This window comes from Labrus bergylta, chromosome 17, assembly GCF_963930695.1.
Source record: "Labrus bergylta chromosome 17, fLabBer1.1, whole genome shotgun sequence".
NCBI classification, from domain to species: domain Eukaryota; kingdom Metazoa; phylum Chordata; class Actinopteri; order Labriformes; family Labridae; genus Labrus; species Labrus bergylta.
The window spans coordinates 13597733-13623641 of NC_089211.1; the positions used below are offsets into that span (position 1 = coordinate 13597733).

Genomic DNA, 25909 nt, shown 5'->3' on the forward strand with positions numbered 1-25909 from the left:
CCGATATAAAGATTAAATTCATGCAGACTGTCTTCATTCACTAGATTCCACACACAGACACACTCACAGGGAAAAAAAATAAAAAGCTTCCGCCTCCTGAAGGTGGGAGGTGTCACATGGCAGCTTCAGCCAATCAGGAGTAAGTGCGCATTGCGATCCTGTGCAGAAGGATTGTTTTATTAAAGGGTTGGTAGTGATCAATGAGCGAGTGGAGCTATCCGCTGTGCTGAAAGTTAGCACATGATGGAGTGACTTTAAGCACCGCGGACAGCTCCGTCTCCATGATTCATTATAAAAATAGAAAAACTGAGCGTTTATGCAGCATGTCATACATTTTTTAAACTTAGAAGTCATACATTCTGACTTTGCTTGGATTCCTTATTTTGTATTGCGAGATGTTCAGGTGAAGGTGAGGGAAACAGAGACAACTTCGTGACTCCAAGCAACAGAAGCAAAGAAATCAAGTGTGCATCCCTGACTTAAATCCCTCCACAAATACAAAGCATAACTTCAATGTAGCCCAACAGCCCAAAGACTAAATTTGTTGCTGCTTCGACGCCAGGACGTGTGGATGATTGGGTTTCAGCCCATGCTGTATGCCTTCACTGCTGCTCAATCTCGGCCAGTAATTCCTCAGGGTGATATAAGTCTTCTACTCCATTAATAACGCAGCTACCAGCGGTCACATCAATCTGTGGCTGCAGACACGAGCCTACGGACATATAGGTGCTTACAGGCCTCGCGCATTCACGTGGTCAGCCGCTGAATGAGCTGAATGGAAGCAGCAGCAGCAGCAGCTTGTAAATCGGCGGTGACAGCGAGCTATGTGTGTTTCCTATGAAGTCAATAAATGGGCAATCAGTCAAAAATTTATGAATAAGATCTGGAAGGTGGGGTGTTCTGTGTAAAAAAAAAATTAGATCAGTGAGAAGGAGTGTATCTCACAGTGCAGGGGTGTATCGATAAAGTGACATTTAACATGAGTTAAAAGGAGAAATAACTTATTTTATATGGGTTTTATGTATACTTTTGAAACTCTCTTTTCTGGCTGCAGTTTCATAAATAAGTCTTATAAGCTCAGCTAAAGTCTTTGTAAAGGTAAAAGTGCAATAGGAATTCGAACACTTAAAAAAAAGTGAGAATTATGCTTAGTTTCTTGTTGATCCCAATGAATTAAGGCTGGACTTCAAAGCCCCCTAGTTGCAACCTTTTCATGACGTCGAGCCAGTTGTTTTGGTCCCCTCTGCCCAATCGGAGGCTCCGCTCACATTCTACCGGAGCCGAAATGGGTCTATTCATGCCGCGGCTCCGTCCTCCCGTAAGTACCACAACGCCCTTTGTCGGGGGGCTCTGTGGTACCCGACTGCTGCTTTAAACAGCAGCACTGACATGGAAAGCCCATTGCAGCTGCACAACGATTTCTTCCCAGAGCAGCAGCAGCAGCAGCAGCAGCTCCAGCACTGTAAGTACCAGCACTACTGCGGGCGCGAGGATCGGCTCGGCAAGCAGCAGCAGCAGCAGCAGCAGTACGAGCACTGCTGCACCTGCAATAACTGCACCTGTGAGGCGAGGAAAAGCCTCGTCTTTCGTGGGACGTCGCCGACCACTGTGGGAACTTTAAGGACACCTTCGGAAACGTCTTCGAGGCAAGGCTGCCAGTACAGCGTTTGTGAGTTCACACCCTCTAGTCATGGTAGTTCATCCAGGAATCATCATCATCCTCACCATCAGCAGCAGTGCCGCGGTCGGCAGCGGGGCAGCCTGGGCAGCAGCCACAAAGACAGTAACTCCTACAATGAAATAGCCATGAGCAGCTGCAGATACAACGGCGGCGTAATGCGGCCGCTGAGCAACTTGAGCTCGTCCCGCAGAAATATACACGAGTTTGATTCTGAGTCCCAGCCTTTGCAGCCAATCTCCGCCGCAGATGCGTCGGACACTTTAGTATCAAAGCCGGAGAACAATTCAACCACCCTGATGCCTTACGCATCGGGGGACGTAGGGGGAGGCTGCGGCCACAGCGGCGGCAAATCGGGGAAAAAGAAGAACCAGAACATTGGGGAAAAGCTCGGGCACAGGAGGGCCTTGTTTGAGAAGAGGAAACGGCTCAGCGACTATGCTTTAATCTTTGGGATGTTTGGGATCGTTGTTATGGTTATAGAGACTGAACTCTCGTGGGGAGCCTATGGAAAGGTGCGTATCTTCTTTAAACCCATGCTGCCAGGAGTTGCTTTAGTAGCAAGAAATCACTTGAAATAGACAAAACTTCTGCTAAAAAAAAAAAAAAAAGTGTATAAGCAAAGAAGAAGTTGTGGCACCCTGCAAGGTGTCCCATGTAGTCACATTGTCACATGCAGGCCAAAAGGCCCACTGCTGTCCAGCCATGAAGGGGAACCACTCAAACAAGAAGATAGTACATGACAGTTTGTTAGCTTAAATATAACTCACAAATATTCTATCTTGATTTTGCTACATGTGTTTCAATTGCTTCTTTTTTTGTGAGAATGTGTTTTTTTGCCATGCTGTTGTGTGTTGCTGGGCTTTAGTGTTGTTGCTCTTTTCCAGGAGTCCCTGTATTCATTAGCTCTAAAATGCCTGATAAGCCTTTCTACAATCATTCTCCTGGGGCTGATTATCATATACCATGCGAGAGAGATACAGGTAATGTACAAACTCCTTTGTTACTCTTTAACTGTTGGTGCTCAGCAGTCTGATCTTCATCTCACTCTCTCCTCACATGTAAAATACGTACATTCATCTCTACATGTTTAGATGCCGGACGATGTCCTAAAACATTTGGTGTCAATTAATATTCACAACATTTACAGAAGTCAAAGAAAAGAGTTTGTTTTATTTCAGCTTTTCAACAGAAAGTGTAATTTACGACTAATTTTAACTTCCAGCATAAATAGTTTTGGAACTTCTTTATCTTTCAATTATCTTTTCCAAATCTTTACACACTTGTAGTTTCAGAAAGGACCGTAGAGGCTATTAGATGTCATAATTGGACTGCTCCACATCTGTTTAACCCCACATTAACAGTTCATCACATTCTGATTCAATTTAGTTACTCCTCGCAATGTTCAGTGGGTGAATATAGATCGTAAGGCTCCCCTGAGACGTTCCAACACTCGGACAGTTTTATGACCTTGCCTCAGAGCATTGTTACATTACCTTTCAGTTCTTTCTGCTCTTCAGCACTTGTGTTTTTGTGGAGCAGACACTGAATTAATGGTCTCTACTGAATGCGATGCATGTGGCCAGAAAGCTTCATGCATCAGATGCCTTCTTTTCCTTTTTTTTTAAAAATGAAATCAACTTAAAAGGAAAACTTTGATGTAAAGAAGCCTGAGCAAGCAGTAAAATGTGGAATGACAGCATGTTTAATCATGGTAATGGATTTCGTTTTAAACAAAATGCTGATTTTTTTTAAGATGCCTTCAGCTAAATTGTGTGAGCTGATCCTTTAATTCTCAGGGTTTTTTTTAAATCAAAATGTAGAAAAAATGCTGTGTTACAAAAAGGACCTATATAACATTTGACAAAACCTTATACGTTATGCATTAGCTACAGCATTTCCATCAGCCTTGTTGGTATTTTTAGTGCTCCCAGGTCTCAGGGGAGTATCAGTCATTGAAATAGCCCGACAATAAAATGTGTCGCCCCCTTCAGATGTCTCATTGTAAACCTTTCTTTATGAGGGATGCTAGAAATGCACACACATCATTACATATTTCAACGCATAACACAAGTGTTTTCATTTCCCCTGCAGACACGTCCCAGGTAGCTGTTTGTATATTGCAAGTTTGCATGAGAGTATCACATTCATCCTTCCCCTCGCTCGGCCTCCTCGCCTCCTCTTCTAATCCTGTGTGAATTATTTAATTCATAAACAGAGACTTTTTAACCCCCTGTTTGTCTAAACTTTTTCCTTCATGCTAAATAATAAAGCGATTTAGTTGTGACTAATGTGCTTTGCGGAGGTGCATTTTTCATCACAGCAGGTTTCTACTTACAGAGTCTTGTAACAGATTGAGTAATTTTGGTAATCAAGCCAAAGATTTATGTATACGGTCCTTGTTTGCAATAAAACCCCTTTAATGCTTAAGCACTGAATTGTACCAAATACTTTCAATGACTGTTTTTCTAATATTATGTGATATAGCAGCACATCTGTGTTGCTGAATATGGTGATGATGGCACTTTCCAAGAGCCTGAATCCATTACTTTAAACATGAAAAACAACTGCGAGGCAATATTCTTTCATTCATTACAGTCAAACTGAAGTATTTTTAATTTAAGCTCCAAAACAAGCTTTTCCTTTCATTCCTTTAATTGTCAGTAGCTGCACATTTACCAAACAGGAGGGCTGTTTCAAACCTCTTTGATCCAAACTCCTCTGACAGTCATGTCGATACCCAAAACATTTTTCACCTTGGATAGCTCTCACTACACAATAAAGACATTTCCTCTTTTGCTGACCTAGAAAACTTTATTAAGGCAATTGTTTTCCTCAAAGTTGATTACTGCGATGCACTTTTTCGCCACATAGTCCGTTGTCACACTGATTTATATAAAGTTTATTCAAAGCCTGAAGCCTTTAAATGAATAAGAAACACCGCGTCACTGCAGTCTTACTCACCGCCTGCTACTTTGTGCGAGTTGATTTTGAGGTCTGTTTGCTAATTCATCAAGTCCCCTTTGGAACAAACTATCAGCAGCTTCCTGTAAAGTGACTCTGTCTGACTATTTAAATGCAGTTCCTAGTGTTTATACTTCAACTTCCACCGCACCAGCTGCTCCTTTCCTTCCCCGCCTGAGGGGCTTTTGTGCCTGTCGTTGCTAGTCTGTCATTACTGGGTTCCTGCAGACTGACATATGTGCTTGCACTCATACATTCACACACTCACACACTCACACATGTAGACAAATTAATTCTACATCTATCAAGCTAATGACACCACATGTACACACAAAGGCTCTGTATGTGTGTGTTTCATTTTCCTCTCTCTCTGCTGCTTTTGTCATTTGTGTCTACTAATGATGTTATTTGGTTATTTTTGTTGTACATTTAAAGACACCATTCTCAACATTTCCATATTCTTTAAATAGAATAATCCCAGATGTATTTTTTATACGTCGCCTACATTAACCATACTGCAACACCTCTAGTTTGGACAGAGATCAGACAGTGTTGTGCTTTCAGAGGCTAATGTAGCCTCCAGCTGCTAGCTTCTAGCAGAGATGAGCAGCAGGCTTTAGAGGACTGGAAAGCTTGCCTCTCGCTAAAGACACATTTACAGATTCTGAAAAAAAAGTGTTGTCCCCTGCTCAAACTGGTGCTGACTCATGTGACGTCACCTGAGGCAGTTTATATGTCATAGCTCTGCTCTCTCTGGAGCCACAAGAAGGTCCGTAGAATGTTTTTCAAATATAATGTAGCTCTTCCTTAAAACTTTAACAGATTTCATCCTGTTAAATAGGTGGTGCTTATGATTATAATCGGCACTCTGGTAGCAAATTTCAGTTAATTTCTCTGAACTCGTTCAACTGTTTGCTTTAGGTTGTGCTGCTCTTGTAATAAATATACCTTGAAAAGTTTTTCTTCTGCTGTCTGATGAAGTATTTGACCGTCCCTTCCTGGTTTGTACCCCAACTTAATATTTTTTATGGTTGTACATTTTAGACCGTAGTGTTCTGTAATTGGTAAAGTGCTATTTGTGCGAAAGTGCACTTTTCCATGTGTAAAAAAAAAAAAAGACTCCTGCAGAGAAATAGATTAAGCATTCACATCCATGTGTACTCACAGAGGCCTGTCAGATGTAGAGCATAAGTCAGGATGATGAAATATTTTCCAACCACTTCTCGCCCCTTAAAACTGATTTACTTGTCAGACTCGGTAAGGACTTTGCCCTCTCGTTTTTATTGGATGTAACAACAGAAACTTTTGACAACTGAAACTCCAAAGGTCAGGTCAGACAGGATGGATGTTGGACACCAGCTGTCATTGAGTGTTTAGGGATACATCTGCTGTGATGTTTGACCTACTGAGCCAAGTGCATTAACAGCAAGAGACATGTACTTCTGAATGTCCTCCGATTTGTCCCAACAAACCTCCAATTAAGAGGAACACTTTTGTCTAATGTCTAATCCTCCTTTGGATATATAGCATGATGCTGTTTCACTTTATAGTTCTCCTTGAAGTGTTATCGGCCTGATTCAGTCCCAATGATGTCTTTTGTTGACAGCTGGCTGTATGCCCGAGTAATTTTTAGACTTTTTAGTTGGGTTGAGCTTGCTGTGTTGGCAGGAAGCTACTTACCGTACAGTACGAAAGGAAAAAGAGAGGTTAGAGTGTGTAGCTGCTTCATGACTTTGATTTGTCATTGTCAAAGACAAGCTGCAACATCTTTCTGTTCTCACTACTCAAGATGGTTGATGAGTTCACCTTTTTCCAAAACAGACAGAAACTGACATTTATTTGAAAAGTTTTCTCTTTCTCTCACATCAAAGGCTTGTTGCCGAGGGGCATTTGTGTTCAGGCCATTGCTGTGTCGTACCTTGTGATGACAGTTCTGCTGAGTTTTCTTTAACTAATACAAAATGCTTTGGGGGGGGCCTTCCTGTCTTTGATGTGTACTTTTTTGTGATAAAAGTCTGCACTGATGTGTCACAGTCACGCAGTGTTACATTTTTTAATCTACAGAAAAGATAAAATAACAACACATCGGCCAAACTAAGCCAGCGAAATCCTGCCAAAGTCAAAGTTGGCCCGCGCTTGTCAGGCCGCCCCTGGGTGGTGCGTATGCTTCAGAGATATGGTGTAACTGCAGGAGACACTCTGCATTTCTCACAGTGAAATCTGCCCTCTACCTGAGACTCCAGACGAGAGTCAGATAACCAGTGCTGGCTGGTGACCTCGATGTTTTCACTGAACGTAGATACTTTCAAGGGCAGAGGCAGCCAGCCTCCCAAAGAGCTGTGAATCCTAAAAATGATTTATTCATGGTTTCAGTCAATTGTGCTCTGCATGTTACTTTAAACATGCAGATGGTTAGAGACTGTATTCTGTGCAACTTGGCTCCAGCAGCAACACTTAAAGAAAGAAACATTTATACAAGCTTTTACTTTAGTGGAGAGAGGATTTACTTTGCTTGAACAGTAGAATTAAAATGCAAATGTGAGACTTAATTTCAAAAACAAAAGCAAACTGAAACTGCAATGGCTTCAGATTTACTCAGCAAAGTGGCCTCTTAGTGGCTCGCTTTGATATCATAAATAAAGCATTGCATTAATGTCTAATTGGGCTAAACCTCTCAACCTAATTCACTAATGAGATCGAGCGATTTAATTCTCACTGACAAGATATATGTTCCCATCTCCACATTACACAGATTAAATATTGAGCTGGACTCCATTAGTTATATTGAACATAGTGAAACCAGTAACCAACCCAGCTTGCACCACAGGTGAGCCCCTCTGGGACTAATGCAGGACAGGGAATGATCAAAGGACTGTGCTGTTATCTCTAAACCTGACGTGAATGAAATTCCCCATAATGAAATTGTGGGTTCAGTCTTTGTGTTTGGAAAGCCCATTGAAAAACAAGCTGAATGTCTTGAGAGAGGCCAGGCTGGATTTGTTCTCATTTTGATGGTCATCTTATATTTTGTATTTATGGTGTAATAATAACTATTTGGGATGTTATCTATCCTTTCGGGATAGATATTCTGATTCCCCAGGTTGTCCTGAAAAAATAGACGTATATAACATGGTTCTTCATTCCTCTGGTGAGAATATACATGCGTTTTTATAAATAAGACAAGGTGTTAAAAACATTGTGGAAAAAGCCTGAAACCTCAGTGTGGTTAATACTCTAGATTGAGTTTGCATATGCAAACTCTAGTGGTTAGCTTTAGCGAGGGGCCATTTAATACAAGTTGTCAGAGATGGCGGTCCACAAGTTGTATGGTGGAGCAAGCTGCTGGCGTTATATCGAATAGTGCTAGCCATAGAGATGTGATTGCGGCTGTGTGTTGTACAGGGAGCATTATTTGATGGGGGGGCGATTCCTCTATCGAGAAATATTCTTGCTCGAAATATTAAAAAGAGATAAAGAGTAAAGGAGTATCGAAAACATGCTTTCCTTACAGTGATAATGCAGGGAGTAGTGGTGTTTTTAAGTGATTCTGTACTGGAAGCATTGTTTGATATGGGATAAATGTCCATCGAGATATGCTTCCCCTGAAATCTTACACAAGAGATTACCAAAAGTTGTTCGCTAAACCCTAACAATGCATATGGAGAGAGGAATTATTTTTTAATTCTGGTAGCATTATTTGATTGGCGATACGGATAGCCTCTTCTATCATTTTGTTCTATGGTAAGTTCTTTTGACAAGGCTAGCACATCTCGGCCAAACACCTGCTAGCGCAAAGCGTCAGCTAATTGAGAAGCCAGCTAACACAAGCGAACAGATACCGCAAGCAGATGGCTAATGCAAGCAATTGGCTAGCTCAAAAGTTTACACAAGTGCTGTGCTGGGCTAACACTAGTGGTTGGCCAATGCCAATGATAGATTAGTGAGCCTAATCGGGATGCTTATGATTATAATAATTTAGCATGTTTTATCAATGAACTTCTTAGAGTGTCCTTTGCTTCAACAGAAGGCTAATATTCAGGTTCCATGTGTTTATAATGCATTTCTGTGAAAATAAAAATAAAACAATGGTTCTAAGAAAAATGTCCTTTTCCACCATATATAAGTATTGGGATATTTTCTCCACTTGGAACCTCAATTGTTTGTTTCATGTTGTTAAAACTCTGCGGTGTTGTACAGCTGAGTGTTGTGCAGAGCCCAATTTTAACCTTCGCTAACAGGTTTTTACTGCGCTTATGTTCCTTTAAATTGGAAATTTCTTTCACCAGCCGAGTTTGAATTATTTGTCAGGCTCCTGTAACTAATTTAAAAGTGTCTTGTCTCATCAGATGTCCGTTTTTATTTTTGACTCTTGGTGTCTTCCCCTTCATTATATTTTGATGTGATTTAAAAAGCAGAGTTTGTGTTTCTTCCAATGCTGATGTTGTTTCCTCCACCTCTCAGTCATAACTGTCTGTTTTGCTGCTAGCATGGAATATTTGATGCTCAGAGGTAAAGGGCCCTTGAGTATTGTATTTCAGGTCATCCATTACCATAATTGCTTTTACCAAGCAAGTAGGCTTTCCTTATGCAACCTGCGTGTAAATCTTTAATTACATTGTTTTGAGGCAACAAACTTTGTAACTGCTTTTGACAGGCCGGGTTTGTTGTTTAAAATGTAAAATAAAACGCTTCTTGTTCTGTGTGCAAACAATAGATTTAGCTGCATTCAGAGGCCTCATTCTGTAAGTAAGACGCTGCGGCGGAGTGGAGTCACAGCTTGTGTTTCCTAGTCTACATTACACTCTGTTGGAAAGGCCGAACAAGGCGAGCTGTGGTTAGAGTTACACACTTCTCTGACAGATGTCCGTTTGTTAAAGGAGCTCGGTGTCACTCATTTGATATGAACAACTGCCTCTGAAAATTTAATTCATGTGTTTTCTGTGTTTGGAGGGAACTTTGATTGTAGCTTTTAAATAAATATGAATGAGCTGCAGAGGCATTGTCGCACGGTTGTAGCATTTGTTCAGGGACATGTGTTGGTTGTAGCTCTTTGTTTTTTTTGCTGGAATTTTTGTCCGCTTACACTTTTTATTCAGCAGCTTTTGGGTGTATAATTAACTGAGAAGCTATAATTAGCACGTGTTTACTGTTGTGGGTTCAGTGTGTCAAAATTAAGCTAGCGGCGGTGGTTTCAAAGTGCCTTCAAAGCTGTCAAGCTGTACGAGAAGCACTCATGTATGTCTGTGAGAAAAGCATCAGTGCACGGTCCTATTGATTTTTCTAAGCGTCTTCTTTGTCCTTGAACATCATGAAAAGGGGCCTTTCTCTCGATGTGAGAAATATGACTGTTTCAGCAATTTAATTTTATGTTAGGTATCACTGCTAAATTTACAATCAAGGTCGCTGATCCCATTAGCCCTCCAAGATTGGGACGCTTTTTTTTTACTTCTTTAATGAGAAATTCCAAATCAAGCTAAATGGGGAAGGGTTGGCAATGTGCCGAGTCGTGATGTGGGCCTCCAGTGTGCGGTGAATACTGTGAAAGTTTTATTTCTCATAAATGTAAACCTGCTGTTTTCACTGATTGATTAATACATCCAGTAAATTTCAGATTTACAGGGATTGTTACTTTGACATTGAGAAAACTGCAACAACTCCATCATTTCTCAAATCAAATTATATTTGTAATAATCCATTATATAATAAGAGTAAGGTCTTCTACCTGCTTTTTGCAAAGTGTCTCAAGATAACGTTTGTCATTTGTTGTTCAAGATTGATTGATTGATTGATTGATTGATTGATGATTGAATTTGTCTAAGCTTTCGAACTGCAACTGAGAGCCAATAAATTCACTTTTATTGAATAAGCAAACAGGGGTACAAGCAGCAGCTCTAAGGGGTCTCAGGGCTGACAATCTTAACTTCTCCCATTATTCAAAAAAAGTCTGATAAAGAGACTTAATTTTGTGTTCTGCATAATTTGAAATGTAGATTTAAAATCCAAAGAACACACAGAAACTCCATAAAGTTGTAGATGTTACTCTGAATCTCTTTTTGTTTGTTTGTTTGCAATAATTCTTTCAAAAACCTATGACATTAAATATAAATACGAGCCATGAAAGAATGAAGGACCACTTTCCTCAAAGCAAAAAGAAAAAAAAAATCCATAACCCTTATCCTTTTCTGACCCCACCTCCCCCTTTAATATTCCCTTTTCTGCACTTCAACGTGAAATATTTATTAAATTCTTCTTCATGCCTTCAGGTAGCTGTGAAATAGGACTAAAGTCACGACAAAAATCTAAACTGCAGACTTTAAACATTAAAGCTGAGCTGAGAGATGAACCAATCTGTGCACAGTCTGCTACACTGTAAGCACAAACATTCATCTGTGTGCAAAGTACATTTAAAATCCAGAGAAGTCACTGGACACTGTATTATTCAATGCTAAGCATATAACAGAGGGTTTCCCCCACAAAATGTAATCATGTGCAGTTTTTCTTTTCCCTGCAGTGGTGGTGGTGGTGGTGGGGGTGGGGGTGCTTCTGCTCTTGTGGCAAAAAATCAGCCGCCGGGAAACCTTGCTTGAAATTGCTGACGGCAACATTTTGTGAGATATCTACTCTGGGTTGTGACGGCTCGTACACAGATGGAGACAGACCTTGGGGTTATTGAGTGTTTATAGCAGGAGCAGCTGTGGAGGAGTATCAGTGTGGCGTGTCAAAAAGAGGAATCATTTGACGAATACCGGGAGCTAATACAGTTTGATAGTGTTTAATCCTCGACCTGTAGCAGCAATTCTAAAACCCTGTGAGGGGAGGAAGATGGAGATAGTGAATCCAGGACTATGAGCATGATCAGGGATCACAGTGGCAGGGTGGAGATGGCGGTCATGGGCTGAGCCGTTAGTTCAGGGTGAATACACAGAGCAGTGAATCTTCTGATAGCTTCAGATTGGAGTGAAAGGGATGAAGAGGAAGGAGGGGATGAACATGAGGTGGCCACGTGAGGAAGCGGCTCTTTATGATATAGTACGGGATGGAGAAGAGTGATGAGAGGTGCAGAAATCCGCCCACACTGTAGTCCCCAGTGGGACGGCCTGCCTTCTGGCTGGGGTGACCAGGCGACCAGAACTTAATGCTAATGTGAAGGCGGCAGATGTTCCTATCAGCATAATGCTTTGAAGTTGAAAATGCTTACTGCATGATGCTAATGTAACACTTATTTTGTTAATTTTTTGTAGGCTATCTGAGAGCAGTGAGGGAAACAAAATCTGGGGGGGGGAGATTTGTCGCAGTATTGAGTCCTGGTGCACTATAGTCACATATACAGTAAACGGTCTTTCCCAAAAATCACAAACCTACCATTTCTTGATATTAAATGGAGCATTTTGATCCCACAGCTCGAGATAATAGCTTGAGAAAGCAATTTCAATTTTATTCATAAGGAACATTTAATTAATGGCTCAATGTGCTTTACATTTGTGGTAAAACAGGAATACAAGAATTAGCAACTGCTTCCATAATCATGAATAAGATAAAGCAATCAAATCAATAATGCAAGCACCCAACATACACACAACACAGCAATCAAACACCTAAAAGCATAAAGAAAATCACATACAAAAGAAATAGAAAAAAAAAACAGCTGCATATACAGACAACCACACCCGTGATCACAAACACACACAGAGCGACTTTTTGTTCACTCTGGAGTTTAAGTTTAAAAGTAGAGACAGTGATGAAGGACCTCGGGCCAGTAGGCAGGTGGTGTGTTTTCCAATGTCTAGTTTTATTCATGACTCAAGTACCCAAAGATAATCATTTGTATTCCATGTGCCACGTATCTTTCAAAGAGCATCTTCAAATGTTATGATTTCAGAAGTTGGCATATAAAGTCTGCCACTTTTCCTCATTTTTTATTCAAAAATAGTTAGACCATTATTTTTTTCTGCCAGTCAGTTAATTTAAAATGTGTTTAACACTCATTTTGAGTTCATTCCTACCTTCCTTTCGCAACAATTTTTCTTTCATTTCATTTTATTTTAGTCAAAGTTTAGTCTGTTGGAAATGGTCCATAAAAACTGCTCAAGTCAAAATGTGACTCAAAAATGTGATTTAATGACTGGAGGCTTTTTGTGACTTGTTGTTAATGAGCTTTAAAGATTTCCTGTAGCATGCTGTGTCACTATGATGAAAATGTTAGATGCCTTTCACCCTCACGCGGCCTCACCGTGCCCTTTCCTTGCAGTTATTTATGGTGGACAATGCGGCTGATGACTGGAGGATAGCAATGACATATGAGCGCATCTTCTTCATCTGCCTGGAGATCCTGGTGTGTGCGATCCACCCCATCCCAGGGAACTACACCTTCACCTGGACGGCACGCCTGGCCTACTCCTACGTGCCATCCAAGACGGATGCGGACGTGGACATCATCCTGTCCATTCCCATGTTCCTGCGGCTGTACCTCATCGCTCGTGTCATGCTGCTGCACAGCAAGCTCTTCACGGACGCCTCGTCCCGCAGCATTGGGGCGCTCAACAAGATTAACTTCAACACGCGCTTTGTGATGAAGACCCTCATGACCATCTGTCCCGGCACTGTGCTGCTGGTGTTCACCATCTCGCTGTGGATCATCGCCGCATGGACTGTCAGAGCCTGCGAGAGGTGCCAGGATCACTTTCTCATGCTATGCTGCTCTGCTCAGCATGAAACATAGATAAGGCGTAAAAATAGATAATGTACACTCATCTACACTCACTCTGTGTCTGAGCATTAAAGTAGAAAGATTTACTAGATTAAACCCCTGCAGTAACCTGACAAATATTCAGTTATACGCACAGAACTACATTCAGTTTCCTTCTTTTTTTTCAGAATGAGATAAAATAAGGTGATGCTTGGGTGCATGAGTTTTGTCAGGTACCTCAAAGCCTTCAACCTATTGCATCTATTATTTATTACAGGTATCATGACAACCAGGACATAACCAGCAACTTTCTAGGAGCCATGTGGTTGATCTCAATCACGTTTCTTACCATTGGATATGGGGATATGGTCCCAAACACATACTGTGGGAAAGGAGTCTGCCTCCTGACTGGCATCATGGTGAGAAAAGCTGTTCTTAAGACAGTGTTACTGCTTTGAAAGATAGTTAGAAAATATGCCACCAGTGTGCTAACAGTTGTCATCTAAATGACATAAATCGATCAGTCAACTTTTATTCATGGAGAGATTATTTCAGGACACCACATTTACAATAGCATTGAGTCGACTACATCGAAATCTAGACAAACAAAAATGTCATCCAAGAACCAGAGAACGGATCCTCAAATAGAGTGCCATTTATTCAATGGTAAAATAAAGTAAAGGTATGTTTGAAAAAGCCTTTTAATAGGATAGAAAAAAGGAACTAATTTAAACATTTACAACTACGTTTTTTGGACGTTAAAACAAGTTTCTTAAATATCCTAAGATTAAATGTGTGTATTGATTTTAATGAGGTTCTCTTTGGTGTTTCAGGAGTCAGTTGTACTATTATTATAAGCAGAAAAAAAATCCACATTGTTAATCTGTTCCTGTCCCTTCATTGACAGGGTGCTGGCTGCACTGCCTTGGTGGTGGCTGTGGTAGCAAAGAAACTGGAATTAACCAAAGCTGAAAAACATGTTCACAATTTTATGATGGACACCCAGCTAACAAAAAGAGTGAGTGGAAGCGACTTTATGGTTGTTGATTTTTGGTTTACAGATATTCTAATTTCCCGCCGTCTTTTCTCAAATGTGTCCCTTCTTTTGAACATTAGGTGAAAAACACAGCTGCGAATGTTCTCAGGGAGACGTGGCTCATCTACAAGAACACCAAACTGGTGAGGAAGATGGACCACGCCAGAGTCAGGAAGCACCAGAGGAAATTTCTCCAAGCCATTCACCAGTAGGTAGCTCTTGCTGTTAAGCCTGACTCACCTATGTCCGTCTAATCCCTTGTATCCAGCAGTGTGTTTACTTGACCTGCTGCAACCTGAAATCTGAATTGTTTGACACCTGTAGCAAAAAACATATGCTGATGATTATTGTACATCACAACCTCGTTTCACCTGACTTTACTAGCTTTACAATTTCCAATGTGATAGTGGTTTGGCATGTTGATATTGCATCTGAAAGACTGGCCAAAATATGCAAGGGGACCCTTTATCCAACAATTTCTCACTCATTTATTAAATACAGAGAAATGGGTGCCATTGGGAAACTTGCATGTCTTATCCATATTAAACATTTATGTCCCTGAAATCACAATGGAATTATCTTGAAATACCTTGAAAATATTTTGAGTTACTGAATCCAAAACAGTGTGATATTGATCGCTGACCCTGTCATGCATGGGACATAAGTTGATGTTTATACTCTCAGTGATGCAATAGAGTTTATTGTGATTTCATTTGTATTAAAAAAAAAAAAAAATTGTCTTCATTAGGCTGCATATTTAAAATGTGTAAAATGCTAATTTTTCAAGTCAGAAAAATGTCCCTTAGGTTTGAATAAGTTGTTGGAAAAGTCAGTGCTTCAGCAGCCTTAGTTTTACAGAAATATTTATGCACAAAATTAAAGGTTTCCTCCAAATAATCTCAGTTTACAAGTTCCACAGCAGTGTGATATTGATCCCTCTCTCTCTCTTGCTCACCGTTATTTGTCAGATTGACCCGCGTGTCTCTCCTGTGTGCATGCTGACCTCATGGCTGACACATCTGGGTGTACTTTTCTAGCTGGTGGGACACTCACCACTCACCTGTCAGCCAGTCTTTTAGTGGGTCCCCAAGGACTCCCAGAGTGCTAGCTACCTCCAAAACAGTATCGATCCTAGCCTCACCTCGTGCTTGTTTTTCTGCAACTTACAGTGCTTACAGGCACATTCAGTCTGTGTTTTTTTTTTTTTTTTTGCATTCAAATCAGTGGTTTATAAAAAAAGAAACAAGATATGTAATGATTGTGTTATTATGTAGCTTTATGCTCAATTGAATTGCCCACCTTTTGTATGTTTATGTGCTTTCTGTGGTTTATGTATGTACATGTGGTCTCCTGTGCTCAACTTTGATTTGCTCATGAATCTTTTGAACATGCATTTATGTTTAAAATGCATTAGGATCTTTGATTATGAGGAAGACAAGAACAAAATCTGTCTGCTGCTGCTGCTGCTGCTGCAACCTGCATCCAGATTTGTGTCGTTTAATAGCCTTTTGTCATGGTTGCTTAGTCGAGTCATTACGTCCCCCGCTGTCGCATTCAGGCGATTTGCAGCAGCGATGACAGCGACTCATGTCTCCTGTTCTTTAGGACAGCCTAATAATGGAAATCCCCTCTGAGCTAAATCTATAAAAAAGCAGATTCAGTAGGGAAAAAGTCACGTTCAGCTCTGTGTGCAAGGACAACTGCTCAGCATGGTGTCAACATCCTCCCGTCACACCTTTATCTTATAAAGGTTCTGTTTTGTGGTGTGTTCACAGGCCTTAGCTTAAGGTTTTTTTTTTTTTACTTTTGCCTGTAGCCAGTTTACAGGCTGTGATGCATCAAGTCTGGATTGAGATGAAAACAGGACAGGAAGCGAGAAATTCACTCAAGTGGAGGGATGGAAAAGGCCTACAGCTATCCTTGACCTGTCACGAGGCGATAGTAAACATCAAATCAGATATCCCTGTGTCTGTTCCTCGGGGTCAAAGCTGCTTGAAAAACTTTCTCTGAGGTCTGAATCAGTCACCAGGAAGGACGCAAGGCGCAAATTGTTGTTAAATGGAGCCATAGGCTTCTGTGAGGCGCTGCCTGTGTGGGTGAATGTTTTCCCAAGTTAGCAGGAAGGTTGTTTTGATTTACTCGACTTCTGATAAACAGGACTAGAGTGGGGGGAAAAAGGGATTAAAGTGCAGGCAGAGCTTCAGCAGCTAACACAAGATGATAACACACCACAGGTTGCAGGGAAGAAAAGTTAAGAATAAAATAGTTGCTGCTGCTCAGAGGTGAGCTGTCAGAGCAGAGATGAGGGTTACAGCAGCCAGACGTCAGCAAACACATTGTGCCATCTGAATATATGTTAATCTGATATTGTAATAATTCATTTGTCTACTTCATGTTTCCTTTTTTTCCTACTTGTGTCGACACTATGCAATAGAGCTCGAAAGTAAGTCTTCGCCTCACATGTAGATACAGACCTGTTGTGTGCATGCTAATGAGAGCTTGTCCTTCGACCCAATAATGTGACTTAAAAAAAATTACACTCCCTCATTTGATAAGTGAAATTCATGCCATGAAAAAATGACTGACAAAAAGATATGACCATAATTCTGATATATGATTTCATTTAAGATGCTGCACGTGTTTTTAATAGACATCTGTTTCAATAAAATATGCATTAGTCTCACATTATCACCTAGATGTTCAGCATTTGTGTTTCAAACATCTTTAAATATCCAGCACAAACAGCTTTACGTCTTATTATTGACACATGCTGCACACACCCACGGTTGCATTCAAAGTGAATTTCAATTATCGGTGATGGAGGGTGTTTTTCTTTCCATTTCTGCATGGATGTGATGAGGATTTGATCTTTAATCAGAAAGCCACTGATTAAACTCCAACCAACTGTGCTTTCACGTACCGAAGGATGATGACTAGAGCCTCTCCAGGACACAGACCTGCAGTAGCACAAGTATTTAATCTTTAATATCCCTCAAGTCATGTTCTACAACTCAGCAGTCATGCTTATTCAGATCAGGGCTCGGGGTCATCTTTCGGCGTGTGGAACCATTGTTACGCCTGTTGCTACATTTGCAGCCACATTTCCTCGATTTTTCTCTGTTGGATGACACAGAAGCAGAGACGATGATCCGCTTGCTATCATGGCTGGTTAGCAGCATAATAACACTAACGTACAGAGGTCATGCATTAGTGCATTAGCAGGGTGAGCATTCTGCACACCCTGTGTCACTCACTTGCTGAATTTTACCACTACATAGGCGCTGTGTTGCAGTATGTAGCAGATGTTAAGTCAGGTGTATCAGCACAGTCAGACCGGCCCCTTTGGGAATGGTGTCCCTTTACATCCACAAGGTTGAAGTTGGAAACATGACAAGACGTGAGTGCTTGTTAGCTCAGAGATCAGTGGATTGAAGAAACGGGAAAGTGACCTCAGAGGAAGGTCAGAGTAAACACCCCCAGAGAAATTCCGCTTGAGCCAGAGAGGCTTCACATGTGACCGACAGTTTGTAGCCTTCAACGGGGACAGAAAGTAGAAAAAGAAAGAGGTAGCAAAATGTCCATTTAACTTAACACATTTTTTGTAAAATTAGGCAAATGTATAGGACATCAGAAGGAAGTCCAGAGGGTGAAAAATAGAGCGGAGCACTAACCGAGATTGCCCTCTCTGATTTAGTGTGGTATTGAAAAGCTTAGCATGGCCGTTTTTTTCACCTCCTGATGAATAGCAAGCAGATTTAGAGTGCCCATTCAAAAGGAGAACTGCCCGTGAGGAGTGATTTAGGGAGATACAGAGACACGTGGACCAATAAACGCAGGGCAAGCATAGGCCTCTTCATCATGAACTTGAGCTGCCCTGTTCTTTGACCCCCATGAGACGGCTATTGGTCATCCAACTGTGAAATGTCGAATTAAAACAGGTCTTACATCAACTACTGACTCAACATCGAATATATATGTTTTCTTTCACCTTTTTAGTTAGTCTATCTCCTATTTTTCTTTTGTTAAAGACTTAAAGAGTGCAAATGCTGTTTTGCAAAAGTATTCTGTACCTGTTTATGGGTTCTGCTCTGTATGAGGCGTTTGGGTCCTGTCAGGGCATCTTGGTTTCCTTTAGAGATTCCTGTGGCACCCTCTGTTGGTCTAACCTGTCATCTTCGCTCCACATCTGCCTGTCTTCGGGACACAGACAAACGATCCTGCATTGCATGAGAATGGGTGCATCTGAGCCAATTAGCAGACTCCCAAAGGTCCCCTTTAAATCCCTCCTCTATCGTCATTAGTTGGTCTTCGATTCACGTTCAACCTAATGATCACCTCACATTCATCCATGTCTCGGTTATCATGTGTATTTTAAAATCAAAACCTGAACCTGACATCCTGTTATCATTCTGTGTTTTGCACACAGTTTAATTAACAAAGCATGCGTGGGTGATTCAGAAAAAAATAATTTAATATCTTCAAACCGCGTGAGGTCGACACTCCACAATACTGCACCGTTGCTGTTTTTGAGCCCCCGAGAGGAGGAGTAAAAACAGGCTTTGGAAGCCCAATTAAACAGGAGATGTGAATTATTTAAGCGTGTCGTATGGAGTAGGTTTGATATTTCTTGCAGAGCTTACGAGCAAGCATTGGTTGCTGACAAAGTGGGCCATATAGAAGGTTATTTTATCTGGCAAGTCTCCTGTCAATGGAAAAACAAAGCCCCTTTTCTACAATGCAATATTTAAAGGATTTCTTCAGACATTTTTTAGGCATTTTCTCAATTCTGATGCCCATTTTTTTAAACATTTGTACTGTCTAAAATGAGGGTATAGTCGACATACAGCAGCTGCTATGCAAAGGTTAAACTTTAGTCACTGTGTTTATATGGATTAATGTTTGATATCTGTGGCTTTTGACCAACTAAATTATTCATGAAGAGAGAAAAGGTTTAGTTTAACCGGAAAGAGGAATTCAAAGGTACAAAAATGACCTTTTTTTCCGTTGTAATCTTTTTTTGTAATCTTTTCCTCGACTTCATTTTGGGTAGAAGTAGACCTAAATGATGTTAACGCTGCATATTTAGGTGCTCTGGTACTGTATGAGTCTTCCACGTGCCTTTTAGCCTGGTTGTACAGTATGAACAGGTTGAATAAGATATAGAGCTGGTTTTTTCCCCCCTTTGTGGTCTCCTTTCCACTTGCATGCAGCTCAACCAAACAGACTGCCCCCTGCATTTTCTACACACATCCTGTGCATGTCCTTTAGGAGTGTCCTCCGTGTGTATGCCTCTGTGTGTGCACAAATTTCAATGATACAGCCATTCTTATAGCGTTCATTCATTGGGTTCTGAATGGTCTTGTGTTCAGATTGAGAAGTGTTAAAATGGAGCAACGCAAGCTGAATGACCAAGCAAACTCACTAGTGGACCTTGCTAAGGTAAGCTAGACTAACAGTCTACTGCTGCATTGTACTTTAGGATAGATCCTGATAAGTTTCTTTCCTCTTTGTGATTTAATTCAATGCTTTATATGGGTTTTTTTTCTCAAAGTCTACAGGTGTCAAATAAACAGACAGGCTGTTCAAAAGGTGGTTAAAACACAATATGTGTGATGCTTCTGGTTATCTGGATTCACCTGAGTTTCTGAAATAATGACTTTATTTTATTTCACAGTGTAAATTACTCGCCCCAGGACATGTCTGTGAGAAATTTTCTGAATGAGAGTAACAAGAACCCCCTTTGAGGCTGCATCGCTTTTCACCTTACGTATCCTCTGATGTTTGTCTCCAGATGCACTAAACAGTAGTTGACGAACCTTAGGGAAAGACCAGGCAGCACGCCAGCCTGACACAGCAGAAACACTAACCTGGAAAGGGAGACACAGTGTGATCTGATGATTCAGCCAGAAGTAGAAAGGCAGAGAGAAAAAAGAAGGAGAGAAAGGCTTTGACATTCAAAAGTACACCACAGTCAAACTGGATTCAGGCCAGTGTGTCATGAAAAGTATCAATTAATATTGCCCGGCTGCTTCATGCTGTAAAGCAGCAGTGCGAGCTGGGATGTGACATTGGAAAACGGTGGCCTGCTCCCAGTGCAGCTCGAATGGACTTTCTAATGTTGCTATGTGAGTCTGTTGCCATAGGAGGGCAGTGTAGCATCGGTACCCTCAGTTTCACAGAGGAAAAATTAGAGCTGAATGTATCATTGGCAGCTGCACTGCCACTGCAGTGCAATGTGAAATTCCTCTGATTCCAGTGTATTCCCTAAACATATTGTCTCCTTTAGAGTATATTAGTAATAAAACATCTTTATCATTAGCATCAATATTATTATTAATGTGACATGTGTGATGTATTGCTTGGATGAATGCTGTTTCAGGCTGGATTACTTGTCTCAGAAGTGCTGTTTAATACAATCTTCTCTCTGATTTTTTTTAATTCTCCCATACTCTTGTCCAGAAAATAATCAAAATTTACTAATCATATATACAGAATATATATGTACTTGCTCCATTGACGTCATCATCATACCTGCCCTCCTCATTGTCTACCAGACATGTCTAATTTGTCTATGACATTTCAAGCCCTCAGTATTCAATGTTTTCATGTTTTTCAGATGGGGACTGGACTTGGGTTATTTCAGTCCAAATATGAAACTCTATATCTGAAAGTCATTTATTTCTTTGACAGAGGTAGAAAAATTAATTCAAGCAAGATGATTTGTCCATACACTAAATACTTGGGTTATCTAATCAATATCAAGTGAGAGGGAATGCTGTTCTGCTTAATAGAAGCACAGCTGCTTACAGTCATCTGTCTGTTTCTATTTACATGCAACCAGTATAAAAAAATAATATGTTGGCAGTTGCTATGGTGATCTGTATGTTGATTGATCTAGACAAAGATCATGTTCTGAAATAGGAATCATCCAATTAAATATGTATGGTCATTTCGAACACCTAAGGAGATACTTGAAGTGAAATGTCCCAGGGGCGTTATACTCTATATCATCACTTATGGACTGACTCTAGTCTTTAACAAAGGGTCGGGAACTACATGTTTTTTGTTATGACATGAAGTTGCCTATGTATATGTTGAATTGCATTTGTGATCCTCTCTAAAACAAGGAGAAGATTAGTGTGTTTTTTAAAGTGAACTCCTTGCCTCCACTAGCTGCCAGGTCGAGCAATATCAGTGCTACTTTAGTTCTCACTGATTCACATAAACAACCTATCCCATTATTGCCACCTCGAATCAGAACAGGACAAGGTAGGTGATGGATGGTGTTGCCTCTAGGCTGCCAGGGATTATTAGTCCTCTGCTGAATAAACCTCAGAATCCGCCCTCCAGCAGCATCACTCCCACATCCCAAATGTGGCACAGATTTCTTCTTGTGTCTGTTTTTGAAGACTGAACCACACGACTTTAAAAAGCAGCGTTTGGAGATTATTTTTATACATCTTTGAAGTGTTGGTTGATGCATCTAAAGAGCAGAAAACATCATTGTAACATCATCACACTCCTTTCATGTCTCTCTCCTCAAGGTCATGATGTAATGTACTATGCAAGAAACATCAAATATTGTAAACTGTTCATATGAAACACAACCTTTTCTGTCAGAAGAGTGCTGGTTCCCAAGGTCGAAAGTGTATCGCATTCAAATAACTTAAACTGATGATCTCCTTCATTTTTCATATCTTGAATCTACTTTTCTGCTTTCAGCATCTGCTCCCCGAAGATAGGAAAGGTTGCTTTGAAATATCAGCAAACCAAATTGATTATATTGACTTTACAGCTGTAGCGACATGAAACCTTTACCTTGACTTGTAAAAGTTGATTTGTCATTTCAGCAGAGTTTTCATGCTAACTACTGATGTTTTCACGAATCAGATATCCCTTTCAATATATTTCCCATGCTAAGATTAAAGGACAGATCCACATATCAGGCCCCAGTTTTAATATCTTGAAACAATACCCACATACATTATGATGAGCTAACCATTGTCGGTATTACTCCTGTTCTCTACGAGTTCTCCTGTTAAACAGATTTTATTCCCTGTGGTTTCTCTATTTTTAGAACAAAATTCCCCCTTTGTTTTTTGCCCCTTCAACATTGAAATACGAACACATTTCTCTGATTTATACTGCTGCATTTGCATATGTGACATTCAGAAAATGATCCCTTTCCCCTCAGTACAGAGAGAAGGAATAATTGCAACAACTGATGCCTTTATTGTACATACGGATATGGAAGAATTGTTTTCAAACAGACTTGAACAAATTTAGTTATCTTTTAATTGTTTTTGTGTCAAAATTGAAAAGCTGGCAAAGCTGTTCTATATATAAGTGTTTTTTGGTCTGTAGTCTGAACAGATAGTGTTGAGAAACTGAGTTTCATAATATGAAGCTCTTCTATTTCCTTTCCCCTGCTTCTCAAAATGAACATTTTTAACTGCTTTTTTATTAAAGTGTTGAAGAAGCCTGTGTTCTTTTCTGCATTCCGTTGTGTTAATAATTGGGCACATGAAGCATTATTCATCAAACATTGCCCGCATTTGTAAAGGACTGATATTAAGTGTATTTCCTGTCCCCTGTTCCAGACTCAGAACATCATGTATGACATGATATCAGACTTGAACGAGCGAGGCGAGGACATGGAGAAGAGGATCGCCCTGTTGGAGACAAAGCTGGAGACTCTTCTGAGTAACTTGCAGGCTCTGCCAGGACTCATCAGCCAGGTGATCAGCCAGCAGCACAGGGACTTCCTGGAGGTGCAACTCCAGCCTTATGACAAACACAGCCCTGAGCGCTCGCAGTCTGTGTCGAGACGGAGGTCGTCCTCCACAGCACCGCCCACATCCTCCGAGAGCAGCTAGAGTCCAAGGGGAACGCCTCCACGGAAGACTTTTGCCATCATATGGCCAAGTTGCATTTATCGTAAAGCCTTATGGTTTCAATAAGTATTATCCAAAATTCTGATGACAGAATCCTAGATACTGGGGACAATGCATTTTAATGGATAACTTCATGCTATTGTTTGTTTTTTATTACCTCAAAAGGTGTTGTTATCCTTGCTCTGGTGACATGACCACAAATAATGGCGCTTCCCTCAGTACAAACTAAAAGGCTTATTGATAGGGGTACGACCTGAGCTCTACTCCATCTCTATGCAGAGATAGCCAGTTTTAGATGGCGAGATGTGAAACTATTGCACTAAAATAGTGCTTCTCACAGGCTTTGTGTTTCTGTAGGCTGGGTTCAGTTTCCTGAAAGCAAACTGAGAAACCACTGAGTAAGTCAGGGAGCATGACTGTGACGTTGAGAAAAAGTGCTGGGTTTGATGGACTGGAGTGAACTGACACTGGAGGACAGATGAAAATTGCTCCTACACACAGTCACTTCAAAAGCTTGAAATGAGGAAAAAAAGCATATATCTTTTAGGTTAGAAACAGCATCAACTATAGCGGTTTCCTTTTGCAGAGTGCCCCTGTAGAATGACTATTTTTAGGGGGGCACTCTGCAAATAATTTAATCCTCTAGTCAAAATGAATGCATCAAAGTCTGTACTTGCACTTACTTTTTAATCAATGCACTTCAATGCTGACTGACGTATGATATAAAGATGCGTTGCTCATTAAAAGAAGAACATTTAAGATGTTTGGGCATGGGTTTATTATCGTCAATTTTCAAGTTGTGGCTAGTGTTGATGAACAAAGTTAAAGCCCTTTTTTTCCCTGTGTTTCGAAAAGAAGCATCAACAAAAACCTGTAGCGATCTACAGAATTATACTGAGTGATCACAAACTCAGTATTGACCTCATGTCTTGCTGTGTCTCAGCTCCTGTCCATCCTCCCTGTGCTATTTATGCTTGCTGTCACCTCAGCTGGGCAACAACAAAATGCTGAACAACAACTCGCTGAAACCGTATCTACCTTTTAAAAAGAAAAAGCCTATTTTTGTATACTTTGATGAGGACAAGCACACCTCCAACTAAACAAAGAGGATGTATGAAGTGACAGATTCAGCATATCTAGCATATGGTTTCATATTTCTTGGGCCGGAGTTAAGGTACACAAATTAAGTTGTTTATTTTGTTCTTTCCTGAACTTGATGACGGACTATTTAAATAATTGCATTATCCTACAGATTGCATTTATTTTTTACAGCAAATACTTTAGATGAAGCTGTTGGCTGAGCTGGAAGAGCAATATTCAAGCGCAGAACTGATAAACCTACCTACAGTGGCTGGCATTTATTAGATTTTAGATCAAATGGCAAAAATGAAATAAAGATATTTAAATTTGATTGAAATATCCTGTCAACAGTCTAACTCCATATCAACTGTGTGTAAAGCCCTGATGTGGCCAATATACCCTCTAGACGTTACTCACTATATAAACATAGTTGTTAATGCAACCTTTAGCATAGCATGGGTCAGAAAACATCTGGTCAACTCAGCAGCACTGATCTTGTTCAACCAGCCCACCCTCTAACCAATAGGTCAATCAGATGGTCAACAAAACGACAGATGTTCAGTCCACAAACTTTGGCAAACCAATGAGAGATTATACTGTATGCGACTTAAACAATAAACAACTAAACAATAAAAATATATAAAGTGAGAGGCCTGTGTCCATCTTCATTGTGCTGAAAAATACATTTTAATATGTGATTATTCACATGTATATCAACTGCATTAATAGATGCGGGCTATATTGTCGGTGGCACCAGAGACGCTGCTTGTCAACAGGCAAGGCAGGCAACTGCTTGGGGCCCCAGACCAGTAGGGGGCCCTTGAGAGTTGAACATTTTAAATCAAAGCAGTGGCACAAAAGGTGAAAATCTTGCAGGACAGCAGAAAACCTCCATTAGGGGTCCCCATCTGACAGCACTCACTCTTGTTGCCCTGCTAAGCGTTGCATATTATAGATGAGAAAACCAAAGTTTGACAATGAAAGTCACCAAAGAAACATGAAGAAGAATTAGCCGTCTATAGGAGAGGGAAAAAAACAGGAAAAAAGGAAGCGAAGTAAGCGTTGGCTGGCAGACGTAATATACTGGTTGGAGGGTCCCCTAATTGATTTTTGATTAGGGCCCCAACAGGCTCTAGAATCGCCACTGGGTGGCACTCGTGTATGATTTATTATAAATCCAACTCTCTTTTGCAAGAGAGTTTCATTGTGTGTGCTTCTATGTGTGTTTCTGTGTGTATAAGACAGTCACAGGCTGTTCCCTGTTCTTTACTAAGGCTAGAGTGACTTAAATCCCACTTTTTAAAGAATTAAAGCGAATGTAAGTATCAAATGTGGAAGAATGCAGTTAAATTGAGTGACTGAGTAAATAATACCTCTAAAAGTAGTGTATAATTATCAATAAGCAATAACAGCACAAGTAACCTGCTAACATAATGCTCAAGTGATAAACACAGGTAAAGAAACTCAGGAATATAAAAGTGTTGGACACATAAGATTCTCAAATGTAAAATGACTTGTCGGTTTAATGAAATACAATTCAACTTAACCATGTAATATATATGATGCATGCA

The 25909-nt window shown here is 40.5% G+C and overlaps 1 protein-coding gene across 3 annotated transcripts; it reads left to right on the forward strand.

The window, feature by feature from the left end:
* The first annotated feature begins 1209 nt into the window (after positions 1-1209).
* kcnn2 (potassium calcium-activated channel subfamily N member 2) lies at positions 1210-24986 on the forward strand. Of its 3 annotated transcripts, XM_020629762.3 has the most exons (9): positions 1222-2193; positions 2566-2661; positions 12891-13309; positions 13606-13747; positions 14236-14346; positions 14445-14572; positions 16799-16807; positions 19734-19803; positions 22965-24986. In XM_020629762.3, the coding sequence occupies exons 1-9, from the start codon at positions 1390-1392 to the stop codon at positions 23238-23240; spliced, it is 2055 nt and encodes a 684-aa protein (XP_020485418.1). In that variant the 5' UTR covers positions 1222-1389; the 3' UTR covers positions 23241-24986. The 3 variants fall into 3 exon arrangements, with proteins under 3 accessions (XP_065821933.1, XP_020485418.1, XP_020485422.1); XM_065965861.1 differs by lacking the exons at positions 16799-16807; positions 19734-19803 and having other exon boundaries at positions 1210-2193; positions 2569-2661; positions 22965-23133; XM_020629766.2 differs by lacking the exons at positions 16799-16807; positions 19734-19803 and having other exon boundaries at positions 1243-2193; positions 22965-23133.
* Positions 24987-25909: the final 923 nt, after the last annotated feature.

Bases quoted from the DNA above. Each gene is read 5' to 3' on its own strand.
- kcnn2 (XM_020629762.3), top strand. From the start codon at position 1,390: ATGGAAAGCCCATTGCAGCTGCACAACGATTTCTTCCCAGAGCAGCAG. The intron at 13,310-13,605 runs GTGCCAGGATCA...TATTTATTACAG, and splicing joins ACTGTCAGAGCCTGCGAGAG to GTATCATGACAACCAGGACA. The intron at 19,804-22,964 runs GTAAGCTAGACT...CCCCTGTTCCAG, and splicing joins CACTAGTGGACCTTGCTAAG to ACTCAGAACATCATGTATGA.